Below are 26,678 nucleotides of genomic sequence, written 5' to 3' on the forward strand. Positions count from 1 at the left end.
ATGAAGTAAAAACTCCTCAGGAGCTTTAAGCTTACTGCAAAAAGTCTGTATCACTTTTATCCAGACACAATATTCCAAAATACTTCCGGTAATAAATCTCAAAAGAAGGGGTTAAGGAATTTTAATGGCTGTATGAAAGGGATTATTACACAATATAGCAAAAGCAATGACTCAACACAATGAGAATTAGATTCAAAAAGTGTTGGCAGATTTAATGAGCACATTTTGGAATCCAGCAGTCTAAACAAGTCCAAAAGTCCATCTATCATGGAAAAAAATCCTCTATTGTTAGTCATTCTTAGAACCTCTTTCCTAACATCCTCCTCTCTATCTCAGCTTTCCTGTCTTTCTTTCCCTCTCTCCACATTCTTCCACACTCTCTTTAATCTGTGGGTAGTGTTTTTAAAAAGAGGAGGGGCGGGCTACTTGGTCTTAACTCCTCCTCCTTCTCCTCCTGTGGCTGGGATGAATGTAGGGGGCAGGAGAAAGAAGGAGGGAGAAAGACAATAGACTTTAATCACTCATGTGGTTGTTGGCAAGCCAAGTTGCACGCGCCTAGAGAGAGGAAAAGAAAGAGAAGAGGGGTAGTTTGAAACTGTACAAGGGGAAAAAGAGGAAGGAAGAAGAGTGAAGAGAGGAGAGTTATCATTAGTGACACCTCTGAGGGAAGACAAGTCTACAAACAGGCCAAGGAGAGAGGAGGAGGAGAGAAAACTTCTGGGAAACCAAGACACCAGGGGAGCCTATATCTGTATCATCTCCATCCTCAACATCTTCAGTTTCAGAATTTCTCCATTCAATCTGCGGTCCAGACAGGAGTATGTCCTGGCCCCTGTGCCGTCCATGCCGCTGATCCAGGCAGTCAGCATGATCTCACACTATCCTCTTGCCACCCTTCTGCCCTGGCCTACTGCTCCCTACAATACCTGTCCCGACCTGGACTGCACCTTGCTGCTGGAGGGGGAGGGTGGCGTCTACCTGCAGAGGTACCAGCCTCGCTCCCCAGAGAGCAGCCCTCGCCACTGGGTAAGCAGAAAATACTCACATCTCTTTAGTAGGAATTTGTTATTATTTCGTAGAAGCACATGCAGGTACTCTGAGTCCTGCTAAACAGTCTGATATGTTGGGTGGCCTTCCTATGTTTGCTGATTCTGCTGTTTGGAGAGTGTGTCTGAGGATCTGCAGTTGTTGTTTTGTGTCAAAGGTTCAGTCAGTTTGGATAGATTCAAGGATGGGAATCGAGAAGTGAAATAGAAAGTGTTTGGAGCAGCAGGGGGAATAAGATTACAAGCTGTGAGATTGGCTGTGTTTATGATTCCGCCAAGGTCTGTTTGTTGGTGAATGTGAGAAACGGTGGAAGGTGAGAGTGATGGAAAACTGTGGAGAGTGTTTTTGCACATTCTTACGTGTTTGCATGGGAGATTGGTGGGTATTTGATTACAGCTGGGTAAATCACAGCAAATCTGAGGCTGTTTTGGACTTAGAAATTCTGGCCTGTCTTGCAGTCACAAGGACAGCTAGTTGGATGCGCTCCATCCTGTAATTATTGGTCGACACCTCATGCAAAAAACACTAGTGTAATGTACAATATGTGTGGGTGAATTGGAACTAATATCATCAACAAAATAACCTTTATTGCTTTATAAGCAATAAAGGTGCTCCTCTGTTTGGCCTTGAATCTATGAAATCTATGAATCTATGAAATTTGATGCAATAAGTTGACATCTTATAATGCAATTACACACACTAGACAGTAACCTTTGGCTGCACAGACAGGACAGCTGACCTCTTATGAAAGGCTGTAATTCACACTGTAACTACCCGCTTATTGGTCACTGAGTGTATGTGTGTGAGTGTGTGCGTGTGTTTGTGAGCTCTGCTTTGCTGACTGGTCAGAGTTCACAGAAAAGCCATGACTCACGCTACCTCAGAACCCAAACTCATAAACTACTTAAATATGTGTCAGCCCATTAATGTCCACGTCCAAAGCGTTGCTTACATTACGCACATTAGTGTGTGTTCACAGTATTGTTTATTTACCTTCATGTAATTGGCTCGTGAGGTCGCAGATTCCTCTTAACAGTGTGATTACCGGTAATGCAGTCTCAGCTTATTCCAGCTTAGTTTGTAGCTAACTGTTTGCATGTGCGCACTTGTGGTATTGAGGCTAAACTGGAAATATTTCTGGTGTTTACACTTGGCACGTTTGGATTTAATGGGTAGAAGATCTGAGGTCAGAAAACTAGGCTGCTGAAGTGTCATTGACATTGAACCCCCACCTGCTCCAGATCAGATATGTCTTGGGAGCTTGTTCAATAAGGATCTATTTTTACGCCCAAAAATTAATCATAATTGTTGTGTAAATAACCTTAAAATACAGTAATAATTCTTTTTTGTAAAAGTATGATGGGTGTCTAACAAACTCTGATGCTTATTTCTTTTTTTTTGAGTCAGTGCATTGAGGAATCTTCCTCCTCCCTGCCTATATCTGACATCCTGGCTGATGTGTCCTTCCATCTAACAGCGCTGCTTCCTCCAATTGTTCCAAAGGGTAAAAGACTGGAGGTTAGCTCACAGATGCTGACACTCTCTGAATACTAAAGAGTAGCTCAGGCTCAGCTTAAACGTGTCAGAACCTCATCCTTGTGACTGCTTTTTTTTACAATATTGAGTTGTTATTGCCCTCACAGCTTGGCAAGACGGCAATAAGAGTGATTATAAAAAAAGCTTAATGCCTACGGTAAAGTTATGTAATAAAACAATGCAAAGTAAAAGGGAATCATGATTCTAAGGGTGGAAATAAGGATCTTAAGATCTGATTTTTCAGAAGAGCATAAAACTCAACAACTCAAGCTGATCCACATCTCTTTAGGGGCTCATCAGCTGGCTTAAACTGGCAAAATGGACTGACACTTTGCTTCGACTGCTCTCAGGTGTTCCTCACTCTGCTGCTGCTGGGAGGTAACCTGTTCCCTACCTGTGTGAGGTTATGAAAGCAAGCCAGTCATAAAGGCGGTAATTGGACTGATAATATGTCTGTGATCACGCTGCTGTGTTCTTACAGATGGCTTGCAGGGTCCACAGTTCAGGTCAGAGATGGAGGGAGGATTGCTGAGGTGTCAGTCATTATCAACAGTCCACTGGGGACACAAACATAAACTTACATAATCGCTCACAGAAGATGGAGTAACTGAAATTAATGATAATAAACCACAAAGAAAAGTAAAATAAATGCATATTTTTGAATTTTGTTAAGCAGATGTTGGAAGAAGTGTTACATATAGTATACACAACATGGGCACAGCCTCTCTGGCTTCACTTATTGATTTCTGAATAGAAGTTTTGAAGCAAAAATTTGCCCCTTTTTTCTCACAGATTTGGCACTTTTTTTCTCATAAAATTATCACTTTATGGTGGAAAATTTGCCTTTTTTTTTACACATTTTTTATTTGAGAATCTTACAAATTTGCTACTTTACTCTCGACTTTTTTTCAAACATTTTTCTGAGTTTAATTTGAGAATATTTCTCTTTTCCTACAGCACAATTGTTTTTTCTACAATGGGCCTAATGTGCCATAGGAGTATTTTGGCGTGGGCATGTTAACATGGTTCCAACTGGATTTCCCTGACTTTTGAAGCCAGCCCCAAATGGACACTTAAGGTCCTGCAGTATCATTTCGTCAGTGGCTTCAGTTTCCAACATCAGAGGTGGCTGTTTGGTTTGAACCCAGTTGCCCTAAAAAGATAGTGACAGATACTGGAAAAGATAGTGACAGACACTTACATCTTTGTGGGTTATTCAACTGTGTTTTAGAGTCTGTGGCATACAAATACATTCTTTTCATGGTGCCAGTGAAAAAGACACATCATTAAGCCACATTCCGATCAATTTAAACTCCAGTAGAGAGAATAATGTGAGCCACCACCTCACACCAGTTTGGCCTTCAATACCCAGCTGAGCAGTTCAATAACCTCAGTGGGTCATTTTCTGGAAATGCAGAAGTGACTTTAAAAGAAGGAAAACAGGGACTAAGGAAGGAGGGGGCAGTTTTGATGATGTACGTGTTTTCCATTGAAAAAAATAAGAAAGCTGAGTTAGCACTCCTCCTTCCTCTTTCTTGTCTTTTTGAACAGAGAAGTGCACGTTTCAGGCGGATGCTCAGTGACGCTCCATGATGTTTCCATGTCTAAAGTTTACATATCTTGCTTGTGTTGTGTTTTCTTTCAGTGATTCATTCATGTTGCCAAGATTTAAAAATGTAGTTTATATGTTGTGAAGCTCAGGGAGCACAGTAAAGAGACATGGAATGAATTAGGGTCATTGATCAACCCAATGAGAACCAACAATACAAGACACATTTGAGTGACGGTATTCTGCTTCCGTCCCGTCACTACTGTCCTTTCATATGTCTCACATTGTGCAACTTTCAAAGCATCAAACTTCTCTTTTCTCCAAAAATCCACTTCTCCGTCATCCCCATGTTCAGTCCACCTCTTAAGACATTGTTACACACTCACTGACCCCCCACAGTGTGTCAAGTTGTCTCTGCCCGCGGCTCTTTTGGAGCTTCATATTGTGATTTTGGGCCTAATTAGGTCACATAATAGCACTGGTGTGAAAAGTCAATATTGGGGGTATTGTTCCTGTCACACAAGCGTCCATCCCAGTGGGACAACCCCAGGGGAGCTGCTCGCTCAACTGGGGCAGAAACTCATCATGCCATATGGACATGGGTGTGTGTGTGTGTGTGTGTGTGTGTTTGTGTGTGTGAGTGCGTGCGTGTGTGTGTGTGTGTGTGTGTGTGTGTGTGTGTGTGTGTGTGTGTGTGTGTGTGTGTGTGTGTGTGTGTGTGTGTGTGTGTGTGTGTGTGTGTAGAGGGGGCAAGTTGTCCACACTGCGCACACACACTTTAAAGCTGCTACACCATAAAAACCAAAACCAAATCAAAGACAGTTCTGCTGCACACATTGCTCCCTGCCTTCTACTGACCCATCCCTAAAAACATACACACACACACACACACACACACACACACACAGACAGACAGAGACACACACATACAAACACACACACACACACACACACACAGACAGAGACACACATACAAACACACACACACACACACACACACTACTTAAAGTGCTCTATTCCTTTTCCTGCTCGAGCAGGGTTTGCAGTATTAGCCCGGACGCATGACTGGGATCAAGCTGACATTGTGATGTGTGTATTAACGTGTGTGTGAGTGTGAAGAAGGAGGCTGCTGGGGGACAACAGTTATTAACGTGAGTGGTCAGCACACGCACATTGGGTATATCAGCAGATTAGTGACTGAAACAGCTTCAGTAAGGTCAAACAGTGCAAAAAACAAAAACATAGAAATGCTTATTTTTGCTCAAGAAAATACACTATAATGGATTCAATGAAACAGCGGGATATCTTTCTGTATATGACACCTTCACACAGAATTTAACGCATACATATAGCTCTGTGAGAGTAATTTAAGGTCAGTAATGTTGCAACAGGCGGCTTGTTTTTGTTCTACAATAAAGCAACTGCCTCTTTTTTGGTAGCCGCTTAAATCTGTGTTGTTGTGTGCATCGCTTACGCAGTTTCATTTCCTACAACGCACATGCTTTCACACTTTGATGTAAGACTAACAGATGGAGGCGGGTGTGCTGTACAGCTCAGAATTAGAATAATTGACAGGAATGAATTCCTTCTTTCAGTCAGGACTATTCTATAAGTTAAAAGCTGAAATAGCTTGATGGTAAAAAAATAAGAGTGATTTTGCACTTTCTGTGTTAAATGTGTGTTTTGCAGTGTGAATCTAAAAGTTGTCACCACCATGCAACCATTGAAGCTGTGTGTTGTTTTTGTTGCGTATGTGACAACTTGAGGGTTTGCATGTCCCTGTTGGGCAACAGATGGTCCATCTCTCATTAGCAGGAGGTCAGACAGACAACCGATCCAGTCCAGACTTATTCATTCAAGGCTTAGCAGGGCTTAGATCTAGTGGGGGTCAGATTTGAGGCCCCAAAAAGGTCTCTCTGTATGTGTGTGTTTGTGTGTGTATGCCTTCTCTTATTTATCCAAATGCAGAAACACCTAGAAGCACCTCAGCCATGGTTTAACTAACCCCATATGAAGCCTGTTATAAGAAAAGAAAGCACATTTTCTTGTAGCTTAAACATGTCTGCACAGGAATAAGATATGGTGGATTTGTTGTTAATAAACTGTAAGCAACTCCTCCTTGAAGTCTGTCTCAGTTTGCAGGGTCAGCTGTGTTTAATGCGGAGAGCGTGCAAGAGGAGGAGGGGTGTCTGACAGCAGCTCTGGATTTTACTGGAAACAAATGATGTCACCCGTCCAGAGAAAGAGAGGGAGAGCTCAACAACAATAGATTTGAGGGGAACAGAGACATGACATAAGAGAAGAGTGGTGAGGAAAGGAGTTGAGGCGAGAGCAGAGGACAGGAGAGGAGAGAAGACGGGTCTGTAATGTTTAAACAAAGGGGTTCAGTTGAGAGAAGAACAGACAGAAAGAGGGAGAAAGAGCACGAAAAGAAGGAGAAAATGCAGCTGCCAGTTACATAAGAGAAGATCTGGGATGTTCTCATCCATCTGAGTTCTCATTGATGCTACTACTTGAGACACTGACACTCATCTGTTGCCTTATTAAATCACTATCAAATAAACAACTGCGCTAGATGGAAGCATTGCCGCTGCTTCACTGCTCTTAAATGACAAATAAAAGCTCCTTCTATTCTCTTATTCTTAATTTTATTGAGTTACAGCAGATCACCCTGACCCTGCACCATAAATCTTAAACCTCTGCTTTTGTAGCTCTGGCCTGCTCCAGCTCAAAACCCTCTGCTGACTCTGGATAAACACAGTGGTTTATGAACTCTGCCTCTACTGGGCAGTATGCTCTGGAAACACAAACCCACCAACCGCACACAAACATACTGAGAAAAGACTGTACAAACAGAGAACACAGGACGAATGTTCTGACACATTCGGTTCGGGTATGGAAGCAGGAAAGGATCCTCTCCTCCACGTTTGGAAATCCACTTTCTATAGAGAGAGTTTGGCTCCAGACACAGCTGGTACTCCTCTGACGGGATGAAATGATGCGTCTGCTCGTTCTGAGAAGAAAACAGAGCGTCTCTTTCCGGTCTGAAAAATTTATAATTCTTTCTTTGGAAGATGGTCGGGTTGCATCACGCCTGTCTCTCAGCCAGTATGGATCCTCTCACTTTCTGACTGTACTGTGAACTCTCACACTCCCACTCTGTCTCTTCTTCTCACACTCAAAGAGAAGATAATGTTCTTTCAAGTTAATCTCAGCAGGGTCCTACACTTTCTCTGATGTAGGGCCCCCTTATCTTGGATGTAAACACTGAGATGTTACACATGCTGCACAAGACCCCCGCCCAAATTTACAGCCCTCTCTTCTGGTTTGGTTCTGTTTCTTCTGCATCTCGATCCCCCTTTTCTCATGTCTCCTCTCCTCCTTCCACCTATGTTGTATTAGTCTGATTTTATGACAATGCTCCAGGCCAGAGAGGCTCCCCCAGCCAGTCAGGTATGAGGACAGCAGGCTCGCTGGAGTCAGGAGGCTGGAGGCAGGAAGTGGGAGATTTCCTGGAATGTGCGTTTTTTCCCACACTGGTGCAATAACAGTGCGAGCGGCACTCCTCCTGTTTTTGTCCCCTTGCTGTCTGTCTGTACTGTAGCTCCCTGTACGGACGTTGTGGAACAGAGAGAAGAGGGTACTTGGGATGTTTAATAATAGCAGGAACTCATTATAACAAACTGGCGTGTCCTGGTCAAGGGCTTTCCTAAGAGTTATTACGTCATTAGTCTTCCAAGAGAGAGGAAAACTTGGTATGAGGGTTAGCCTGGATTACATTGTTGGGATACTGTAGCTGCTACCACATGTACTTGAAACACAACAGATTACAGAATAAGCAAACACAAGAACTTGGTCTCTTTACGTATATGAGAGAAACATTGCTCTAACTTCTCACACCATCTTAGATAATGAGAAGTATTCACAGTTTTGATATGACTAGTGGTTTGACTTCCCATCCTCACAGTAATAATGAGACTCAAGGATGTCAGTGTCTCAGTCCCTGACATAAACCTGTGCAACCAAAACATCCTTCTTACTCTTTGTTTTTTTGAGCAGATTAATTAAATGAATCATGACGTTGAAATTAATGAGCTTTAGAGATGCTGGCAGCGAGGTTTTGTTACCTTTGGTCAGAGGAAGGCAAACTGTTTCCCTCTGTTTTCAGTCTTAAAAGCTCCTGTGAGGAGTCCTTAGCTGGTTATGAAACAGATTGAAAGTAATACTGATGCGTCTTAATGACTGGCAAAATCAAACCAGATTATCAGCATAAAGACTGATTATGTCTATATAGAAATTTTCAATGTATGAAACGACTGCAGCAGGGTGGACATTAGATTCAGGCAGCAGAAACATTCCCAACAACAAATATTATCAATGAGTGATGTGATTGTTTCAAGAAAGCTAGATGAGATGAGTTGGTCAAAAAATACTACTTTTAACATGGAAAAGACAAAATCAGTGAGGAAAGAAGACTAGGGATGCACAACATCAAGCTGATCTTTCTTCCAGTTCCAATCACTGATAATTACCTGCCCCTGAGCTAGCGATTTATTCTAAACCATGTTTTAAAACGTATGTTTATGCAGACCTGAGTGTAAGAAAGGCCAAGGTTTAATGAAAAAAATTACTATATGATGTTCTAACTAAGATAAGCGTTGTTTACTACATTAAAAAACACAGAACAGTTGTTGGTTTTTGTTTTCACTGCAAACTGGAGCACTCCTTAGCTTGCAATTGCATCTTTTCCATGTTTAATTCTTCATCCAGCCACTGGGCCGTCAAACTAAACATTCTCATTGGACTAAAATCAGAAGTCCATATGACTGGTAAAACTTATTTCAGTGATGTTACTGTCCATCTGACTGTGAATATGTATCTAGATCACATAGGGTAGATAAGGATATGACTGCAAAGTAGTGGTGACAGGATACTGTTAAAATACTCCATATAACATATTCTAAGTCCTTAACGTTCTTCTTCACACAAAGGTGGGCCATCAAGTGCTGTGGGTTTATAGTCATTTTGTCTCTAATTGCTTAAGTTTTGGGTTGTCTTTGGTAAACTCTCTGCAGTTCTGTTTTATTGGTGCTTCAAAAAAACGTGTGACTTAAAAGATTTGTTTTGCTAAAACTTAAGGAGTTTATTCCTCCTCTCATAAGACTTTCACATTTTGGGAGCTGTCATCGTCTCATCCTCCTCTATAACTGTGAAAAACATCTGCCAAATTAGCAGCCCACCCATCCATCAGATGATGCATTTTTCATTCTCTCAGGACCTTGCTACAGCTGCACTTGATATTCTTCTCTGAATGTAATGGCATATCACATAATACTACCTACTAAGTCAGAATGTGTAGGTTTGTTAATAAGTAAAAGAAAGCAACTGTATTTTTTATTTTTTATTAAAATATTAATTAACCATCCTGTTATGTTTGTTTCTCAAGAACAGCAATAATGTTCCTTGGTCAACTTGACCCGGGGCATATTTAATTATCTAAAAGTGTCAGAACCCAAAAAATCCCAGTAAATATTATTTCAATCTCATTATTAACTACATTACTAACCTTTTAATTTTCACAGATCATGGTTCAATGAGGATAACGCACTCCTTTTTCATGAAAATTCATGTTAAACCTTTTTTAAATGTACATTGGAAAGACAGATATAATAGCAGTAGTTTTACATTACTTAGATTTTTGTTTATTTTATTTTACATTTTGAATTTTTTTCATTTTATTAACAGTTTCATTTAGATTTTGAACTTTAAAATGGGTCAATGTGACCCGCAACCTAACAGGAGGGTTAAGGAATGATTAATCAAACAATGTGAAATCTTGGCTGATAATTCATTGGACCTATATAATCTTGAATCCCGAGATGAGGGGTATGGCTTCATCCAAAGGGGGTGCAAAAATTGACACAAGCCAAAAGTTCCTCACAGGAGCTTTAAGATGAGCTAAGCTGATTGCTTGCCAGGTTGGGCTTATATTTGATGTAAAGACACAAAAGCAGTATCTATCTTTTTTGTCTAAATCTTGGTAAGAGGGGGAATGACAGTACTTTCCAAAATACTGAACTTGTCTTTAACTTGGATCTGGTCTTTGGACTTTGGATATGACTTGGATTTTGACCAATACCTAAAAACAGCTTTGACATTTACCAAAATATGGCCTGTTATTTCTTAAACCAAATGCCTTAGTTGGTCAGATATGATATATCCCACTAGATCCTTTGGTGGACTTGGTTTTGGAATCACTAAAGGACTTAAAAGTTTTAAGATAGGTGCACTCATCCATCACACACGGCAGCATCTGTCACATTTGTCAGACATTTTGTCTTGACCAATATGACATCGCTCCCACTGTGAGACTAACACTCATATCCCCCAGGGGCTGAGCAGGGGGTTGTGCAGGGTCACAACCTTCCCACTGCCACTCTAGGCTTCCCAGAGCTCCAAAGACACCGAGTGGACACCGGGGCAGCTCGGCCTGGGAACTGGAGCCCTGCCAGATCGGCAAGAAGCAGCACTGATAAAACAGATAACCACACACAGAGAGAAATTGACGGAGATGTACGCTGGGCTTCCTTGAACTTTAGTGAACCCAGGCAAAACTATAAGGGTGCAATGAAAACAAAATTTGGGACCTTGTGTGTGTAGGTGCATGTGTGTACGTATGCTTCTCTGCCCGTCAGCGTGGTGTGTGTGACAGCCAGTGACGCTGAGTGTGACGTTGGAGTGACATGTTGGTGTTATGGGAGCCAGAGGAGTGGGTGATCCTATCACGTGCACACACACATGCACAATATTGAAAAAGGGGGCCACAGCAGGTTCAGCTTTCTCTCCCCCAGAGCCATATGACAATAAACGTCACAACCTCACTGCTGTCTCCTGACTCTGTATCAGTAGTCCAGTAATTTCATGGACTACAAATGTATGAACCCATTATTGCTCAAATTTGATTCATGTTTATGATACAAATTTGTACAAAAAGACCCCTCACAAAGCTGCAATTTGATTCATATCTTCCCGTTTATTCACACAAGTGGGCAGTTTGAGTACGTGCGCAGAGAACAGAGTGGTCCATTCTCACACTCAGCCTATTCTCTTCTCCTCTCATGTCCCTGACAATGCACAACACAGTGACGGCATCTACAGCCTTCCTTGTATTGTCCCACGCAGAGGCCTCCAGGCTGCAGCTGCTTCACTCAAGACAGCAGTCATTCATGAATTTATGTAATCTCCAGGTTAATGACCATCTAAGGATCCATTGCTGATGTGTAAAGGTAGGATACAAAGTCGTCAACTTGGGAAAACTCCTCAACATGTTAAAGAAAAGTTGTAAAAAGCCTTGAATAAAATGTAATAGATGTTTCCGGATGCAACTTGAGTCAATGTCCTGTGCAGGGTCTGAATGCTCCTGTATGGCCATTGTGATCTAATTATACCGATCAGCTGCTGAATGAGTTTTCTTAGCATAAGCAACAAGGAGATTTGACCCATGTATATGACTTCCTACCTCAGCTTTTACAAACCAGAGTTTAGCTTAGTTTCAGTAGCTTTAAAGTAGTCAGTAACTGTCACAAAAATAAATTGAAAGGTGAAGACCAACATTAAAATACTGTTATAAACCAAAATTTACACAATAAATACTGAGCTATACCTTAGATGGTGGTAATGAATGGATTACATAACAGATTCATCATCATCTACCAAAGTTTGAAAGACTCTTTAACTATCAACCAGAACTATGATTGTGTTTAAACAAGAGGTTACTGTGCGTGCGACAGGCTTTACTTACGGCCTCTGTAGACAACACAAGTTGCACTTTGGTTAATGACAGTGCACGGTTTATCACATTGCTGAAAAAGTGAAAATGCAAAGTGGTGCTTGATCTGGATCTGGTCCAATGTGGTAAAAAAAGAAAGCAGTGAAATCTCCCTTTTTTGCACTTTCCCTTGTAGAATAAAATCTGAAACTGTGTTTTAAAAAGTCTGAAGACTGTGTGGAATAATCTAGTCCAGATCTGACAATTCTGACCTGTTTCCCTTAGTTCTCCCCTTAACTAGGTTTAACTGCTTTCAACGGGTACATAGATAAGATGAAAATGATGACACCTTTGGTCCAACCAATCTACTGTAATCTTTTACTAACAGTCCATCATGAGACAAAAGATACTGCAAGGGGAAACGCTTTTAAAGAACACAATCACCCTCCAGAGATGGATTCTTAACATGCCTCCAGGTGATAAAGTGGTAACTTCCAGGGTTATTGATTTTTATTGTGATGATCTCTTCGTGTGTTAACATCACAGAACAACAAACTCTGTCAGGGGAAACAAGTAAGAAACTGTGACCACTGGAGTTGTTAAACTTGAGCTTATTAGAATTTGACATTTCTCACCACAATGACCACAGCTTTGATCTGAATTTAATTACGTGAGATAGCCTGTTGTATTAAGTTATAGAGGGGTGACATGTAGACCAGTTATTTAAAGTTTAAAACTCGACTTTACTGAACTAAAGTGCACTATAGTGTCATTCAGCAGCAAATGTGCAATGCATGGTGTATGTGTGTCTGCAATATAACCAATGTGCAAATGTGCAATATTGTGTCTTTACATTTAGTTTAGAGTATATTTTTATTTGTGTATTTATCTAAATTGTTTCCTTTTTTATTATTTGCTCAAGTATATCAATTAAACATCTATCTATCTATCTATCTATCTATCTATCTATCTATCTATCTATCTATCTATCTATCTATCTATCTATCTATCTATCTATCTATCTATCTATCTATCTAATCATTTTAAAATACTAGTCTAAATGTCTGAATATAAGCAAAATGTTAAAAATATGAATGGGGTTTCAATGTAAATTGATAGTTTTACACGAAATGCAATCTTAATCCTAATAATTTACAATTTACATTGATACCCCATTCTTATTTTAACATTTTGCTTATATTCAGACATTTAGACTAGTATTTTAAAATTAGCATATAGATAGATAGATAGATAGATTATGAATTTGAAGTTTATTTGCACAAGTCTGGCAATTAAAGATCTATCTATCTATCTATCTATCTATCTATCTATCTATCTATCTATCTATCTATCTATCTATCTATCTATCTATCTATCTATCTAAAATGTTAAAAAATAAGAATGGGGTATCAATGTAAATAGTAAATTACCAGGTTTAAGATTGCATTTCGTGTAAAATCCAGTTATTACCATACTAAGAAATGTGTTTTTAAAACTAACCATTAAAATCGGTGACTTCTCTGAACTTCTCAAGAACTAGATTTATGATTCGTGTGAGTTCATGTCTTACGCAAACAGAAATCACAAGCCTGAGTCCTTACGTCTGAGCGGGCACACTGTTGTCAATCTGATGAAAGTCGGACAAAAAAAGAGGAGGAGGAGTTTAAACGGGACTGTTGTGAGTGCAAGTAGGAGGAGTTAGGTCATTCAGTAGAAGAAGGGAGAGCTTACTGACAGACAGAGGAGGAGGACTTGGAGTTTGAAGCGGGCAGACACAAGTGTGAGTGCTGAAGGAGTTCTTTTATAGTGAGGTTTTGGGATTTCATAGAAGGAACATACATCGTCTTCTTTCCTTGGCGGATTACTCCCGAGCTCTGATGCTGTCCCCGGATCATGAAAGAAACGCTCACCATGAAATTCGCCTGGAAAACTAAAATGGTAAATACTAAACCTAAACTTTGAAACAAACCCTAACATGCTTTTCCATCCTGCGTACTGTTGTTTGTGGTTTTGAAGAGAGAGGGGGAGAGTGGGGAGAAAGAGGAGGGAGGGGGTGTTTGTAGGCTTGGGAAAGTAGCGGATAAAGGGGGGAGAAGAGGGGAAGGAGGAGGAGGAGTAGGAGGAGTAGGAGGGGGGAGTGGGGGGACCAGTTGAACTGTGAATTTTAATTTGTCGTACTGCGCTTTAAATCCAGTTTAACCTACATAGTCGGTGCGTAAAGATGTCGCGTAAATTTGGAAACGTGGGGAAGGGAAAGGGGGAGGATAAAATGAAGAAATCCCCTCCTGACTCTGCCAGAATATGATCTCGATCCGCTAGTTCTCCCCTCCCTGATGGTGGATATGAAAACTTTTGTTTGGGGGCCTGCAGCGAAACAGAGAGGGAACAATTGGCGTGGCCCCGGGGCCATCGGTGTGTCTGCACGGGTCCCAGCTGCGTGCAGGCGAGAAAAACACAAAAGCAACAGATCAAGTGCCAAAGCTTTAACAAAACAGTTGTAGTTATCTTCAGAGTATTGTTTCACACACAGCTGACAGGCTGATAGGCAGATTAGCTCTATTTGAGCAGAGATAGAGTACTATTTGCCTCTTCTTAGGGTCCTCTAGACTTTTTTGACAACAACTGTTGTATCCAAACTAGTGCAGACAGTAAACAACTCATGTCCTGTTTACATCATACTCAGGGTTATTTAATTTGTTGTACTCTAAACTCACTCCTATCTACTGTCCTCCGGATAGAAATCTCACTGTGACAGTTTGTTTTTGCTTTCCATTTTAATGCAAGCTCATGGAACTTTGTCACTCAGTAAGCCCTCACCATGGTGCACAAAGCTGGCAAATTCTTTTTTTTCTAAAACCCAGCTCTGAAAAACATCTCCAGTGCTGGGGCTGACAAAAAGCAGGCTGTGTGTGCAGACTGTGAACTCAGCAGCCCGGGCCGGCCAGCACAGAGACCTCCCGCTATTGTTTTGGGAGTGTGTGGACTGCATGACTCATGCAATGATGTATTTATCTGTGACTGGGCCAGCCATCCATCCAGCTTAAGAGAGGGAGAGAGGCTGAGAGAGAGATACACTCATGGGTTGCTGACCTTATGACAAGATGCTGCACAGGGTAGGGAATGGGCATGGAGACATATTTCAGATAATGCTGCAGAAAAAGCTCAGACATGCTCATTCGTTTCATTTGAGAGAGCCACTTAAAATCCTTTTCTCGCTCCTCTTCTCCCCTTTTTTCTGTCTTTGTGTTTCTCGTTTGGGGCTTTCTTTTCTTCTTTTTCAGCATCACATGTTTCTGTTCCAACCCAAACACGGCTCAGTCATGGCTGAGTGCCTCTGGCCTCCAAGACTGTCCACTGAGTCCGTTAATGGCGACTTTGACCTTTGACCTCCTTTCTCGCAGCCCTTCTGTTTGGGGGAATACAGCGTGGACTTTGCCATTGAGCTGTTTAAATGAAAGTGGGGACAAGTGAGAGTGATCTTGGCTGCTGCAGCTTGTGTGTGTGTGAAGACTTGGCCACAACGCTGCATGCATGGTGTTTATATTTGGCCCAGCCCCCCCCCCCCATCTTTGCTGTCTGTGCCTCCATGTTGATGCCACAGCATACTTGTAGTTTAAATTCTCTCTGCTCCCTCTGTTTGTTTCTTCTGCTCGTCCCTGATTTACAACCAGAGACATGGCACACATGCGGCTCGATGCACACAAATCCATTTAGTCTCTCAAGGCACAGATTTGTAATCAAAGTCTCTCGGCTTATGTAGTTAGGCAGTCAAACAGACAAAGAGGAGTGCTGCAAATGTTCAGCTTTATTATGTTGGGTCTTGTTTTGAGAGACTTCATCCATTCTGGCTCTTATCATCAGGGAAAGTCTTCCAGATCTGACTTCAGCTGCGGAGAGAAGCTGGGACAGGGTGAAGGAGATGGATAGGGGAATAAAAGAGGGAGTAGAAGACAGGGAGGGAGGCCTGGCAGGCTGCAGATGTGGGGGTGGGGGAGTCGGTCAGTCTTGATGTTTTCCTGCACCTAATTTGTGTTGTTTAAGAATTCAAAGCTGTAGTTGTGTTTCTTTGTTTTGTTTGTAGATCTTTCCTTTGCTTTTTTAAAGAGGGGATTAAAGATGAACACCCTTGTTTTGTGAAACTACTGCTCTGACACTTGTTGGGAAACTTGTTGATTCCGTCTGCAGTCTGCCATCATTAACAGGAAATTGTTATATCCTTTTATCCTAAATACAGCTCCTCTTCTCTCTCCTTTCATGTCTCCTCGAGGTCTCTAACATCCTCTCTCTCTTTTTTCAGAGCTCAGTGCAGGACTGGGGGAGGAAGTCGAGGAAGGAGCCATTTACAATGTGACGTTGAAGCGGGTGCAGATCCAGCAAGCTGCCAACAAGGGAGCAAGATGGCTCGGGGTAAGTGAGCCTGTCTGATGTCTCGCGCTGTGACAGATTTAAGATTGACAAACTTCTTTGAAGAAAAGAGAAGTCAACTGAGCTTGAAACTTTATGCCTTTTCCACTCTCTTAACCTGTTGCATTGCTGGTGTTTTTGACCCAAAGTGGAAAAGCCTCTTCTGTGGAATTCATCAGACGATTTGTAAAGCAATCCAGCTGGCAGTGTGGAAACTGCTGAGCTTCCAAACTTAAAATCTAATCTCTATTGTCTAAAGCACACCGTGTCTTTCTGTTGTTGGGCGTCTCTCTCTGCATTGTGCAGCACAGGGCTGTTGTTTTTAACATTTTCACCATAAATCTCCCCAGTTCAGATAACACCTTTTTAGTAGAAAATCAACAGTTTCACCAGACTTGGACTGTTTAGCCAAAGCATGTGATTTCCTGACTTCACCGGCTGCCAACAAAAGTGCTCACTCCCCCTGTGCAGCAGCGTTTCACAAAACGCTTGTATGACAAAACAAAAAAGGGGTTTAAAGGCTTTTCCTTGAGTTGTGCATTTTTTCACTGCGCATGAGGGCATTGCTGTTTCCTCCTCTGTGCTGTTATATCAGCATAATAAGATGTTACAGTATATTATTAGGCTGCACAGACGAGCCAATTACCAACATTATCCTTCTCTCCCCTTGTGTGTGTTTCTCTGTAACATCTAAAGAAAGCATGACAAAAAGTTGAACAGAAATTACAAGTCAGATATATGGGGTTTCCCCTTTGTTCCTCAGAAAACCTCAGGGTCTTATGTTGTTATTTGTGCCTGTATAACTGTTGCTCTGTGCATGAAGTGGGGGATGGGCTTTGGCGTACAAAAAGAAGTAACAGAAAACAGCACTGAGGCTTTAAAACTGTATTGATGTATTGACAGCTTCACGAGCAGCCAACTGTATTCAGCTAATCAAAACAACATGGCATCTCTATACAGTGCTGCCTATTGAGTAGATAGAATGGAGCTCAATCCCCATTGAGACATGAGTATATTTACTATGAACAGTCAATTGACTTTGAATAGCGATTATTGTCACTTGGACTGTAAGCCTACATTCATGCACTGTTTACTGTGTGTGTGGTAGCTGGTTGCAGATTCAGTGTACGTCCTATTTATTGTAAACTGTAAAATCTAAGCCTGTGTACTGTGGATTTAGTCACTTCTCACGGATAAAAGGTGGTATTTTTCCAAGTTGTTGTTATCAGAATGTAGAGGTGGGAGAACTTGGCCCCGCTGCTGTCCTCCTCTGTGTCTGGGGGGGATGGACGCTGAGGCAGGAGGGGCCTGCTGTGATTAAAAGCAGATTGGAGTGTTCCTGTTGTAGCGTGCTAACTTCACCAAGGTCTCTTTTCTCTCTCTGTGTTAGTTGCCACCTCTTCTTCTGCATGTTCTCCAGCCGACCGTTCCAATTCCATACAGACACACAATTGTCGGACACGTCTGGGAAATCATGAATAATATAGTGCCTGATTGTCCTCCTAGCTCCCCCTCCCTCCTTCCTCTTATCATTTTTGTCCACATTTGCTCCTGTAATTTCACATTCCAACACTTTACTGATAAACTTACTCAGTTCATTTTATGCTTTAATGCGCTCTAATTAACCAGGTGGATAACAACCAAAACATCCGGACACATTACAGTATTTCTTCATTGACTTTGACCCAAAGCCAACAGAAACTTTTGGCGGCACCTGCCAAATAAGAACAATGCATAATAGCACCCCTCAGCTCAGTTCCCATTGGTTTAAGAGTTTAAAAATAATAAGTGTTTGTGTGTATGTGTGTGCAGGCAGAGGGCGACCGTCTGCCTCCAGGCCACACAGTGAGCCAGCTGGAGACCTGCAAAATCCGAAGCATCCGTGCTGGAACACTGGAGCGTCTGGTGGAGACGTTACTGACAGCATTCGGAGACAACGACCTCACCTACACCTCCATCTTCCTGTCCACCTACAGAGCCTTCGCCAGCACGCAGACTGTGCTGCAGCTGCTGCTAGACAGGTAGGGATGGAGTCAAGTGTTCCATAAATCTTAGAGAAAGCACTCATAACATGATTTATGTTTTTTAAATGCACTCTGCAAATTTTCTGTTGCAGGTATGGAAGTGTGGAAGAAAATGAGCAAGACTCAGGAAGACGCCAAGGCTCTGAGACCAAGGGAGCCATCAGGAAGTAAGAGACGCTTTTATATTCATCACTCTTACTCCAATGTGCACAGCTTCAATGGATACAATTCTTCGAGCATTCACAGCTGTCCTTTCAGCCCTCTAAACACTCAATCCTTCCCCTGCTCTCTCCACAGTGCCTTAGCCTCCATCCTGCGCGCCTGGCTGGACCAGTGTCCTGAAGATTTCCAGGAGCCTCCTGACTACCACTGCCTCCACAGGCTGATGGACTACCTGCGCAGGACTCTGCCCGGCTCAGAGGCTCTCAGACGGGCGGAGGGTCTCCTAGAGCAGCTGCAAAGTCAGGCTAACATGGATGAAACTGATGGTAATTAACAAACTATTTATCTTTACTTATTTCTCATTCTTTTTCTGGCTCGAAGGATGTCACAATTAATCTTTGTTGGTCTACTTTCAGCTGGTTTTCAAGGGAACAGCTCCTTCTGCCTAGGGGAGGAGGAGGAAGTTGAGATTGAGCTCCAAGAGGACTTCCTGTCTTTTGATGCAGACCTGGTGGCAGAGCAGTTGACCTACATGGATGCAGTAAGTGGAAACTGTTCTTGATTTGAGATGTGTGTTGCATAGGAGGGAGAGGTTACTCCGGTTACCTTCCTGAAATGCTTTTGTCAATGTTGTCATGCTAACATCAGTGTGTTGTTCTGCTCCAGCTTCTGTTTAAAAAGGTGGTACCGCACCACTGCCTGGGCTCCATCTGGTCCCAGAGGGATAAGAAGAACAACAAGCACAGTGCCCCGACAATTCGTGCCACCATCACACAGTTCAACGCTGTGGCAGCCTGCGTGGTCAGCACAGTGCTGAAGCACAGACAGATTAGACCACACGTCAGAGCGCGGGTCATTCAGTGCTGGATAGACATCGCTCAGGTTGGCAGAAACACAAAGACACTGCAGAAGTTCAGTTTAGAAACTATCAGAAAGTTGTCAGAGAAGTAACAGTCCTTGTGTTTGTTGTCTCTAAACAGGAGTGTCGAATTCGCAAAAACTTCTCCTCTCTGAGAGCCATTGTGTCAGCCCTGCAGTCCAACCCTCTGTACAGGCTGAAAAGGGCCTGGGCCTGTGTGCACAAGTAAGACTAAAATTTTGCAGCTATGCAGAGAATCTTAATAAATCTGGTTTGAAGAATTAGCTGTTAATCAAATATCCATTAGCTAACCTTTGTCTTTGTTTGGCACAGAGACAGCATGCAGACATTTGAAGAACTGTCGGACATTTTCTCTGACCACAACAACTACCTGACCAGCAGAGAGCTGCTCATGAGGGTCAGTTCTGACTTCAACATGTGTGATTAATAAAGGATGTGTGAATTTTATGGAGTGAATCCGTTTTTGCTGTAACAATCCAACATCTAAGTGTGTACAGTTCATCTGGAAATCCTGGAAACATTCCTTCAAAATATGCCCGGAAAGAATCCGGAATGAATCTGTGTTTTTTGTTTGTTTCCCTCTACAGGAAGGCACTTCAAAGTTTGCCAGTCTGGAGAGTTGTGCCAAAGAGCACCAGAAACGCACACACAAGAGACTCCAGCTGCAGAAGGAAATGGTGAGACAAAGACTTCAAACCCAAGAGCTTCTGCAACAAAAAAAAATTTGATCCATTTTCAAGAATGCTGTATAACTTTAAACAACACATTCCTCTAAAGCAGTGTACTGTAAAGTCAATTCTGAGCTGCACAGTGTGATGGAGCCACATGCTTAGCTTTGTTTACTCTGCGTGCTATGTGTTGAACTTGCATTAAGCCTCTGTTGTATTTTACAAAACCCACCAGGGAATCTGTAACTATGAGCTCTACAGCTTCTTTGTGGCATCCTTTTAAATATTTATTCAAACTGAACGTGGTTTCAAGGGTTTGAAAAAGCATATTATTCTCTTTAGGGCGCAATGCAAGGAACGATACCATACTTGGGGACTTTTCTAACAGACCTGACCATGTTGGACACAGCTCTGCCTGACCTGGTGGAGGTAAGAGAAAATCTGAAACACCTGCTGAATGTGTGTGTGTGTGTGTGTGTGTGTGTGTGTGTGTGTGTGTGTGTGTGTGTGTGTGTGTGTGTGTGTGTGGTGTGTGTGTGTGTGTGTGTGTGTGTGGTGTGTGTGTGTGTGTGTGTGTGTGTGTGTGTGTGTGTGTGTGCGTGTGTGCGTGTGTGTGGTTGAAAGTTTGAGAGCATGTGTCTGAGAGTTTGCACAGCACTGCAGATCTGAGAGTCCATCTGTGTTACCGCTGTCAGAAAGCGGGGTGTAACTTTCCATGAGTGCGTGAGGAATTTGGTTGGTCCATTTTCGGAGTGGTCCACCTAATGCTGTTTGTCTAAGCAGCTGCTGGTATGTGATGTCCCGAGGTCTGACAGCGTTCTCTTTGTGTCCTCCGCAGGGTGGTCTGATCAACTTTGAGAAGAGACGCAGGGTGAGTCCCCTCTGACATGCTTAAAACCTGACAATTATCACATGATGGTGTTTGAAGTTCAGCAGGTCTAACGTTGGAAAATGTCTCTGCAGGAGTTTGAGGTGATCGCTCAGATCAAGCTGCTCCAGTCAGCCTGCAACAGCTACTGTTTGTCTCCAGAACCAGCATTTCTGCGCTGGTTTAAGAGCCAGTCTCAGCTCAGCGAAGAGGAGAGGTACGGCTGCTTTCTAATCCCACCGTTATCCATTAGATAAGAAGCAAATTAGTGCATGAGGTCATGCTCTATTGGACCTTTTGTTCACACAAAAGAAGCTTCTTTCCACCCTTTCCTCTCAGCTCTCCCTGCTGTTCCTCTGTCATGTCTTCACTCCCTACTGATCTATTGTACTTGTTGTTTTTGCCCTGTGGAACCTCTTTTCTTCTTCCTTCTCTTGTCCTCTTTTATGTTCTCTTTCCCTCTGTCCTACTGAAGTTTTATGGCTGTAAATACCGACAGAAGAGGCACATGTTTTGGTAATATATCTTGTTTTAAGGTTTTATTGTTCTCTGTTGCAGCTATGCTTTATCCTGTGAGATTGAAGGTCTCGGTGACAGCAGCCCAACCTCACCCAAACCTCGGAAAAGCATGGTGAAGAGACTCAGTCTGTGAGTACATCCAGACTTTGATACAATTTAATAGAGGACGGTTGAGCTTTAAAAGGCTGAAACTTAGCGCAGTATATTTCTCTTTCTCATATTTATGCACTGAGTTGCCATGACCTATTTTTATTTTATTATCTAATAACCCACTTCCTCTATTTTCCAGTCTGTTTCTTGGAACTGACAGCAGTGCAGCCAGTTCTCCAGTCAGGGAGACGCCACGGTCGCCCCCTACTGGCAGCTCAGGGGAGAGCATGGACTCTGTCAGCGTGTCCTCCAGTGACTCCAGCAGCCCGTCTGACAATGAGGGGCTCACCCCAACACACAGCTCCGACTCCCAGCACAACAAGGTGTGTTACTAATCCAACACTACAGAACATACATGCTAAAGTTATGATACTCATACTAAGGATTGTATGAAAATTGAGTGCGGGGAGAGGGGGAATTTTTTTATTTTTATCTATCTATTCTTCACTAAGAGAGCAACACTTGAGTGTAAAAACTGTCCAAGTTATAGAACTGATTCACACATTTCGTAGGTTCTGGTGTTTATTTTTCTAAGAACAAACAGCTTTCACTAAGGCATTCAAAAGTGTCTGATTTTGCTCTCTGTGTCCATTCTGTTTCACATAACTGACATATTGAGTCCACAAGCAAATAACTGGTTATAAAAAAAAAATCCCCTAATGTGTCTGAAGACCAAATTCATGACACAAGCAGCACAACAGAGTAATCTTTCTTGGAGAAAAATCAGCTCTTTTATTTGTTTTCAAAATAATCTTTTCAAGGAAGAACAAAACAATCAACTCCAGGATCGGCAAAAGGTTGTTCATTACTCTCCAAGTCTTTCATGAAAAGATAATGAACAGAGCACTCCCTGTCGTCTGGCACCCTTACCCTATAATAATTGTTACACAGTCCATTAACCGAAATGCTCTTATTAGAGGCCAAGGTTCATGTGTAAAGCAATCCTGGTTATCTCCTTTGAGCCATGTTAGTGTCACTCTGTTCCACAACTTTAAGACTTGTTTCATGCAAACCTATCTCATTATTATTCTCTGTATCTGGATGTAACTTGTCTATTGTGTTTCCACAGCTATCAGAATCCTCCTCGTGTACTTCACTCCACTCCATGGACACCAGCTCATCCACAGCCAGTGTCTCCACGACCTCTGCATCTCCCTCACACCCTGGACCCCCCTGCACCCACAGGCGCTCCATCTCCCTCACAGCTATGTCACCCGGCTCTCCAAGCCAGATGCTGGCTTATAACACTCAGGCTCAGGACGCGTGCATCATCAGAGTCAGTCTGGAGCAGGGCAATGGGAATCTCTACAAGAGCATACTGGTAAATAATGAATACATTTGTATCCCTGTGTTAGAAAAATGTCTCAGTCAGTTTTCACATTTAAACAGAGACACTACAAAAATTAATCAATCAATCAATCTTTATTTGTATAGAGCAAAATCACAAAACATGTTGACTAAAGATGCTTTTACAAACACGCAGGTCTAGACAGTACTCTATGTTAAATTATTATTAAGACCCAACACCAAGACAGGATAAGATCCAGTCCCCTCTTACTGACAGAACTCGATGTTAGACAGCCATTTGCTTTGACAGAGTTGGGGTTGGAAAGAGGGACAGAGAAGAATGAGTGAGAGAGAGAGAGAGAGAGGAGAGAGAGAGAGAGAGAGAGAGAGAGGAGAGAGAGAGGAGAGAGAGGGAGAGAGAGAGAGAGAGAGAGAGAGAGAGAGAGAGAGAGAGAGAGAGAGAGAGAGAGAGAGAGAGAGAGAGAGAGAGAGAGAGAGAGAGTATAGTGATGAAATTAACAAAGGCAATGAAGAGAAAGAGCACATTGAGGAAGCACCTTAGCTTGAAAACAATCTACATACGGTATAACCTTTCAAGTCCACCATTGTGTGATTGGTTTACATTTTTGCATCATGTATGTTCATTTCTGTTCATTCTCCAAATAGTTAACCAATCAAGACAAGACTCCAGCCGTCATTTCAAGAGCCATGGCGAAGCACAACCTGGAGGCAGAGCCTGAGGAGGGATATGAGCTGGTACAAGTCATCTCTGATGACAAAGGTAAAGAAAAATGCCTTTTAATTTAAAGTCTTTTTTGCATTTGTACCTTTTATCATTACTGAACATGAACACATTTCTTCAGGAGCTCAATTTCCCAGCTCAATGTTTGGTTCCTTAAAATGATAATAAAACTTGTGCAAATTTGCATCAAAAGTCCCATTTTCAGTAATTTACCAAGGCGTATACTGGAAATAAATGAATACATTATGCAGTAACTATTGCAGCAGATAGAAAACGAAAGATTAAAATACCCTTTTATATTTGCAATTCAGCATTGTAATTGCTTTAGTTTTTCCGCTGATCAGCTGTTTTTCAAACTCCCTGAAACACAGTGACTCATGCATTGCTGACTCAAAGTAACACAGCACCATGACAGCTAGATCTTGAACCTTACTCTTAACCATGTTTGCTTTTCCTCTCCTCCCCTCTCTTCCTTCAGAGCTTGTGATCCCAGACAACGCTAACGTCTTTTACGCCATGAACACCTCAGCTAACTTCGACTTCCTGCTGCGAGTGAGGGGCTCAGCGGGTCGGACAGTTCAGCTCAGAAGCCGGTGTTGCTCCACGCTCCCTCGCGTGCAGCATCGTGCCAGCCTGTCACTCAGACTCAGCAAAGTCACACTGTGACCCTGAATCGCAGGGACCCACTGTTTGCCCTTACACCACTAACCCAGGACAATACAGGGCGTGGACTGGATGGGTTGTAGGAGGAAGAGGATGAATGAGGAGCTCTTGTGGATGCTGAAAGATTTGGATGAGTTGACAGACTCTTGAAGAGCTCATCCTGGACTGTGCCATCCCCTCTTCTCCTCTTCCGCTCTTTATTTTGCCTTAACTTTAAACAAGGACATGTAGCGTGACTGCTGTGCCAGTGGGACTCAACTTTTGACTAGTGATACCTGTTACGGAGTGAGACAGCGACCCCTTGTGGCCTCAGCTCTTAACAACAACAGGTTTTTTGCACATGTTCCGGGAGCGGCCAAACTCCTGACCTCCGACAGTATTCTGAAATTAAATGAACTTAATCTTTTGTCCTGTGATGTCTATGTAGCTGAATATTTGACTTTTCTGGTAACAGAAGTGTGATGAATGCAGAAAGAGAAGATTAATGGAAGGAAGATTGGACCGGACATTAAGTCCTGTTGCCTTTATCCATGAATAAGTGGACCTCTGACAGTATTCTGGATGATGTTAATTCATTGATTGACAGGAGCTGTGATCTTATTATATTCCCTAGTCGGACACATTTAGTGGTGTTCAAACCCCTCTCATATTGTGAGCTGTGTGACGAATGCTGCGTGCATTCTGATTGGTTCTTTAACTTGGTTTTAACAAGTCCTTGTCAAAGTTTAAAACAGCCTTACTGACCCTGTCTTAAGGGTGCAAAGATGACTTTTATGCTGCTCTCTGCTCCAGGGAAAAAAACCCTCCTTTACATCCTTGCATTTTAAGCATGCTTAAGAAAAAAGAAGTGAATAGATGTAGAAGACGAGAGAAGAAGAGGGAGTGATTTCCTGGAAAAGAAAACACCATAAAAATGTCTCATACTGACACATACTTGTACCTCTTTGCCCTTCATTATATGAACTGTAGAGTTGCACTTGTCAGTTGGTAGCAGATGCCAATGGGATGTGAATACAAAAGATTGAGCCAGCCGCTCCCTCTTCACTTTAATGAATTATTATTCTTATTTGTGTTTGTAATTGTTGCCTTTTTTTATATGTTTTTGTAACACAATTCAGGCCAGAAAATGTGTGCCAGACTGGAGAGCGATGAAGGACTTTTTAAAAGTAAATGTTAATGAATTCATGGAGTTTCATTTAAAAAAAAAAAAAGCCAGTGCCAGATTTAAACTGTGATACATTTCAAAACTCAGTTGAGGGACCCTTCACTTCATCACACACAAAAACCAAGCAGCTCTTCACACAGCCAGCAGCCGTCTGTTTCTCTCACAGGCTCACTCGTCATCCCCAGCTTCATCATCGTTTCACAGCAACATCAGCGACACTTATCACCTGTCACATAACAACAGAGAAACTCTCGCAGACTTTTTTTATTTCCTCTCCTGCAGATCTTTCAGTGCCATACTTAATGTGCCATTATGAAACTTTTGTGTAACCAGTTAATGTCCCGCTGCCAGTGTGATAATCCTCCAGAGAGAGCTAGCTCACTTATCATAATAACTCATTTGGTCTAATCATTTGTCTCCATGCAGCACTTCACTTTAAATGTTCTCATGAAATCACCCTCAGTCCCTGTTCTTCACTGCCAAAGACTCTTGCTCTACCTGAATAAATAAATTATTATCATTATAATGATGGATGTGTTGTGTGTTAATCAATCAGCTAATCATTTTTCAAGCCCACTTCTTCAGTTTAAAGTGTGCAGAAGCATCATTGTTCTGTAGATGCATCCGCTTCTACAGCTCATCTTTTTACCCTTGTGATGGACGGCACGCTTCTTCTTCCCGTTAGGATTGACATTATCAATAAAGCGTCCAGAGGCTGTTCTGGACAGAGCCCAAGTTATTTCGCTGAGTGGAAGACATTTCTGCTGACTTGAATGCAGCAGTCACGACCTTCCTTTCCTGAACCTCAGAGTGCTGCGCTGGTCAAACACTTTTCCTGGAATTCAAAGGCAAACATTCATTCTTGACATTCACAGGAACGAAATCAACACATGAACACTAAAACTGTGGGAACTACAACATTATTTTACAATCTTTTGAGTTTAACTATCCCTTCAGACAACTAAATATGTTCTCACTCATAATACAAAGAGTGTATTTGGATAGTTGAGCAAATAACAGTAAAACAAAACATGAGCATTTTGCAGCTGGATTTGAGGGTGCTACTGTAAGGTTAGCAAATTAAATTGTATTTACACATCTGAGATTAATTTGCCCCATTGTTTCAGACTGATAACTAACACACTCAGTAACAACTTAATACTAAGAGCTTAGGAATGTTAGTTCATACCAAACCATGACTTATTGATATCAAAATAAAAGAAAAAACAGGGGAATATGTAACTCC

At 42.1% G+C, this 26,678-nt stretch overlaps 1 protein-coding gene across 1 annotated transcript; it reads left to right on the forward strand.

The window, feature by feature from the left end:
- Positions 1-720: 720 nt before the first annotated feature.
- On the forward strand, positions 721-25,961 carry rgl1 (ral guanine nucleotide dissociation stimulator-like 1). Its single transcript, XM_034710326.1, is given in 19 exon segments — positions 721-1,026; positions 16,198-16,216; positions 16,219-16,307; positions 18,117-18,325; positions 18,421-18,495; positions 18,626-18,816; positions 18,907-19,031; positions 19,157-19,372; positions 19,471-19,574; positions 19,683-19,767; positions 19,958-20,047; positions 20,381-20,467; positions 20,877-20,909; positions 21,002-21,123; positions 21,465-21,554; positions 21,715-21,898; positions 22,645-22,896; positions 23,529-23,643; positions 24,083-25,961. Coding segments are annotated over 19 exon segments (2,457 nt in total). The 5' UTR covers positions 721-843; the 3' UTR covers positions 24,271-25,961.
- The last annotated feature ends 717 nt before the right edge of the window (positions 25,962-26,678 follow it).

The sequence above is a fragment of the Notolabrus celidotus genome, chromosome 2, assembly GCF_009762535.1.
Source record: "Notolabrus celidotus isolate fNotCel1 chromosome 2, fNotCel1.pri, whole genome shotgun sequence".
Lineage (NCBI taxonomy): Eukaryota > Metazoa > Chordata > Actinopteri > Labriformes > Labridae > Notolabrus > Notolabrus celidotus.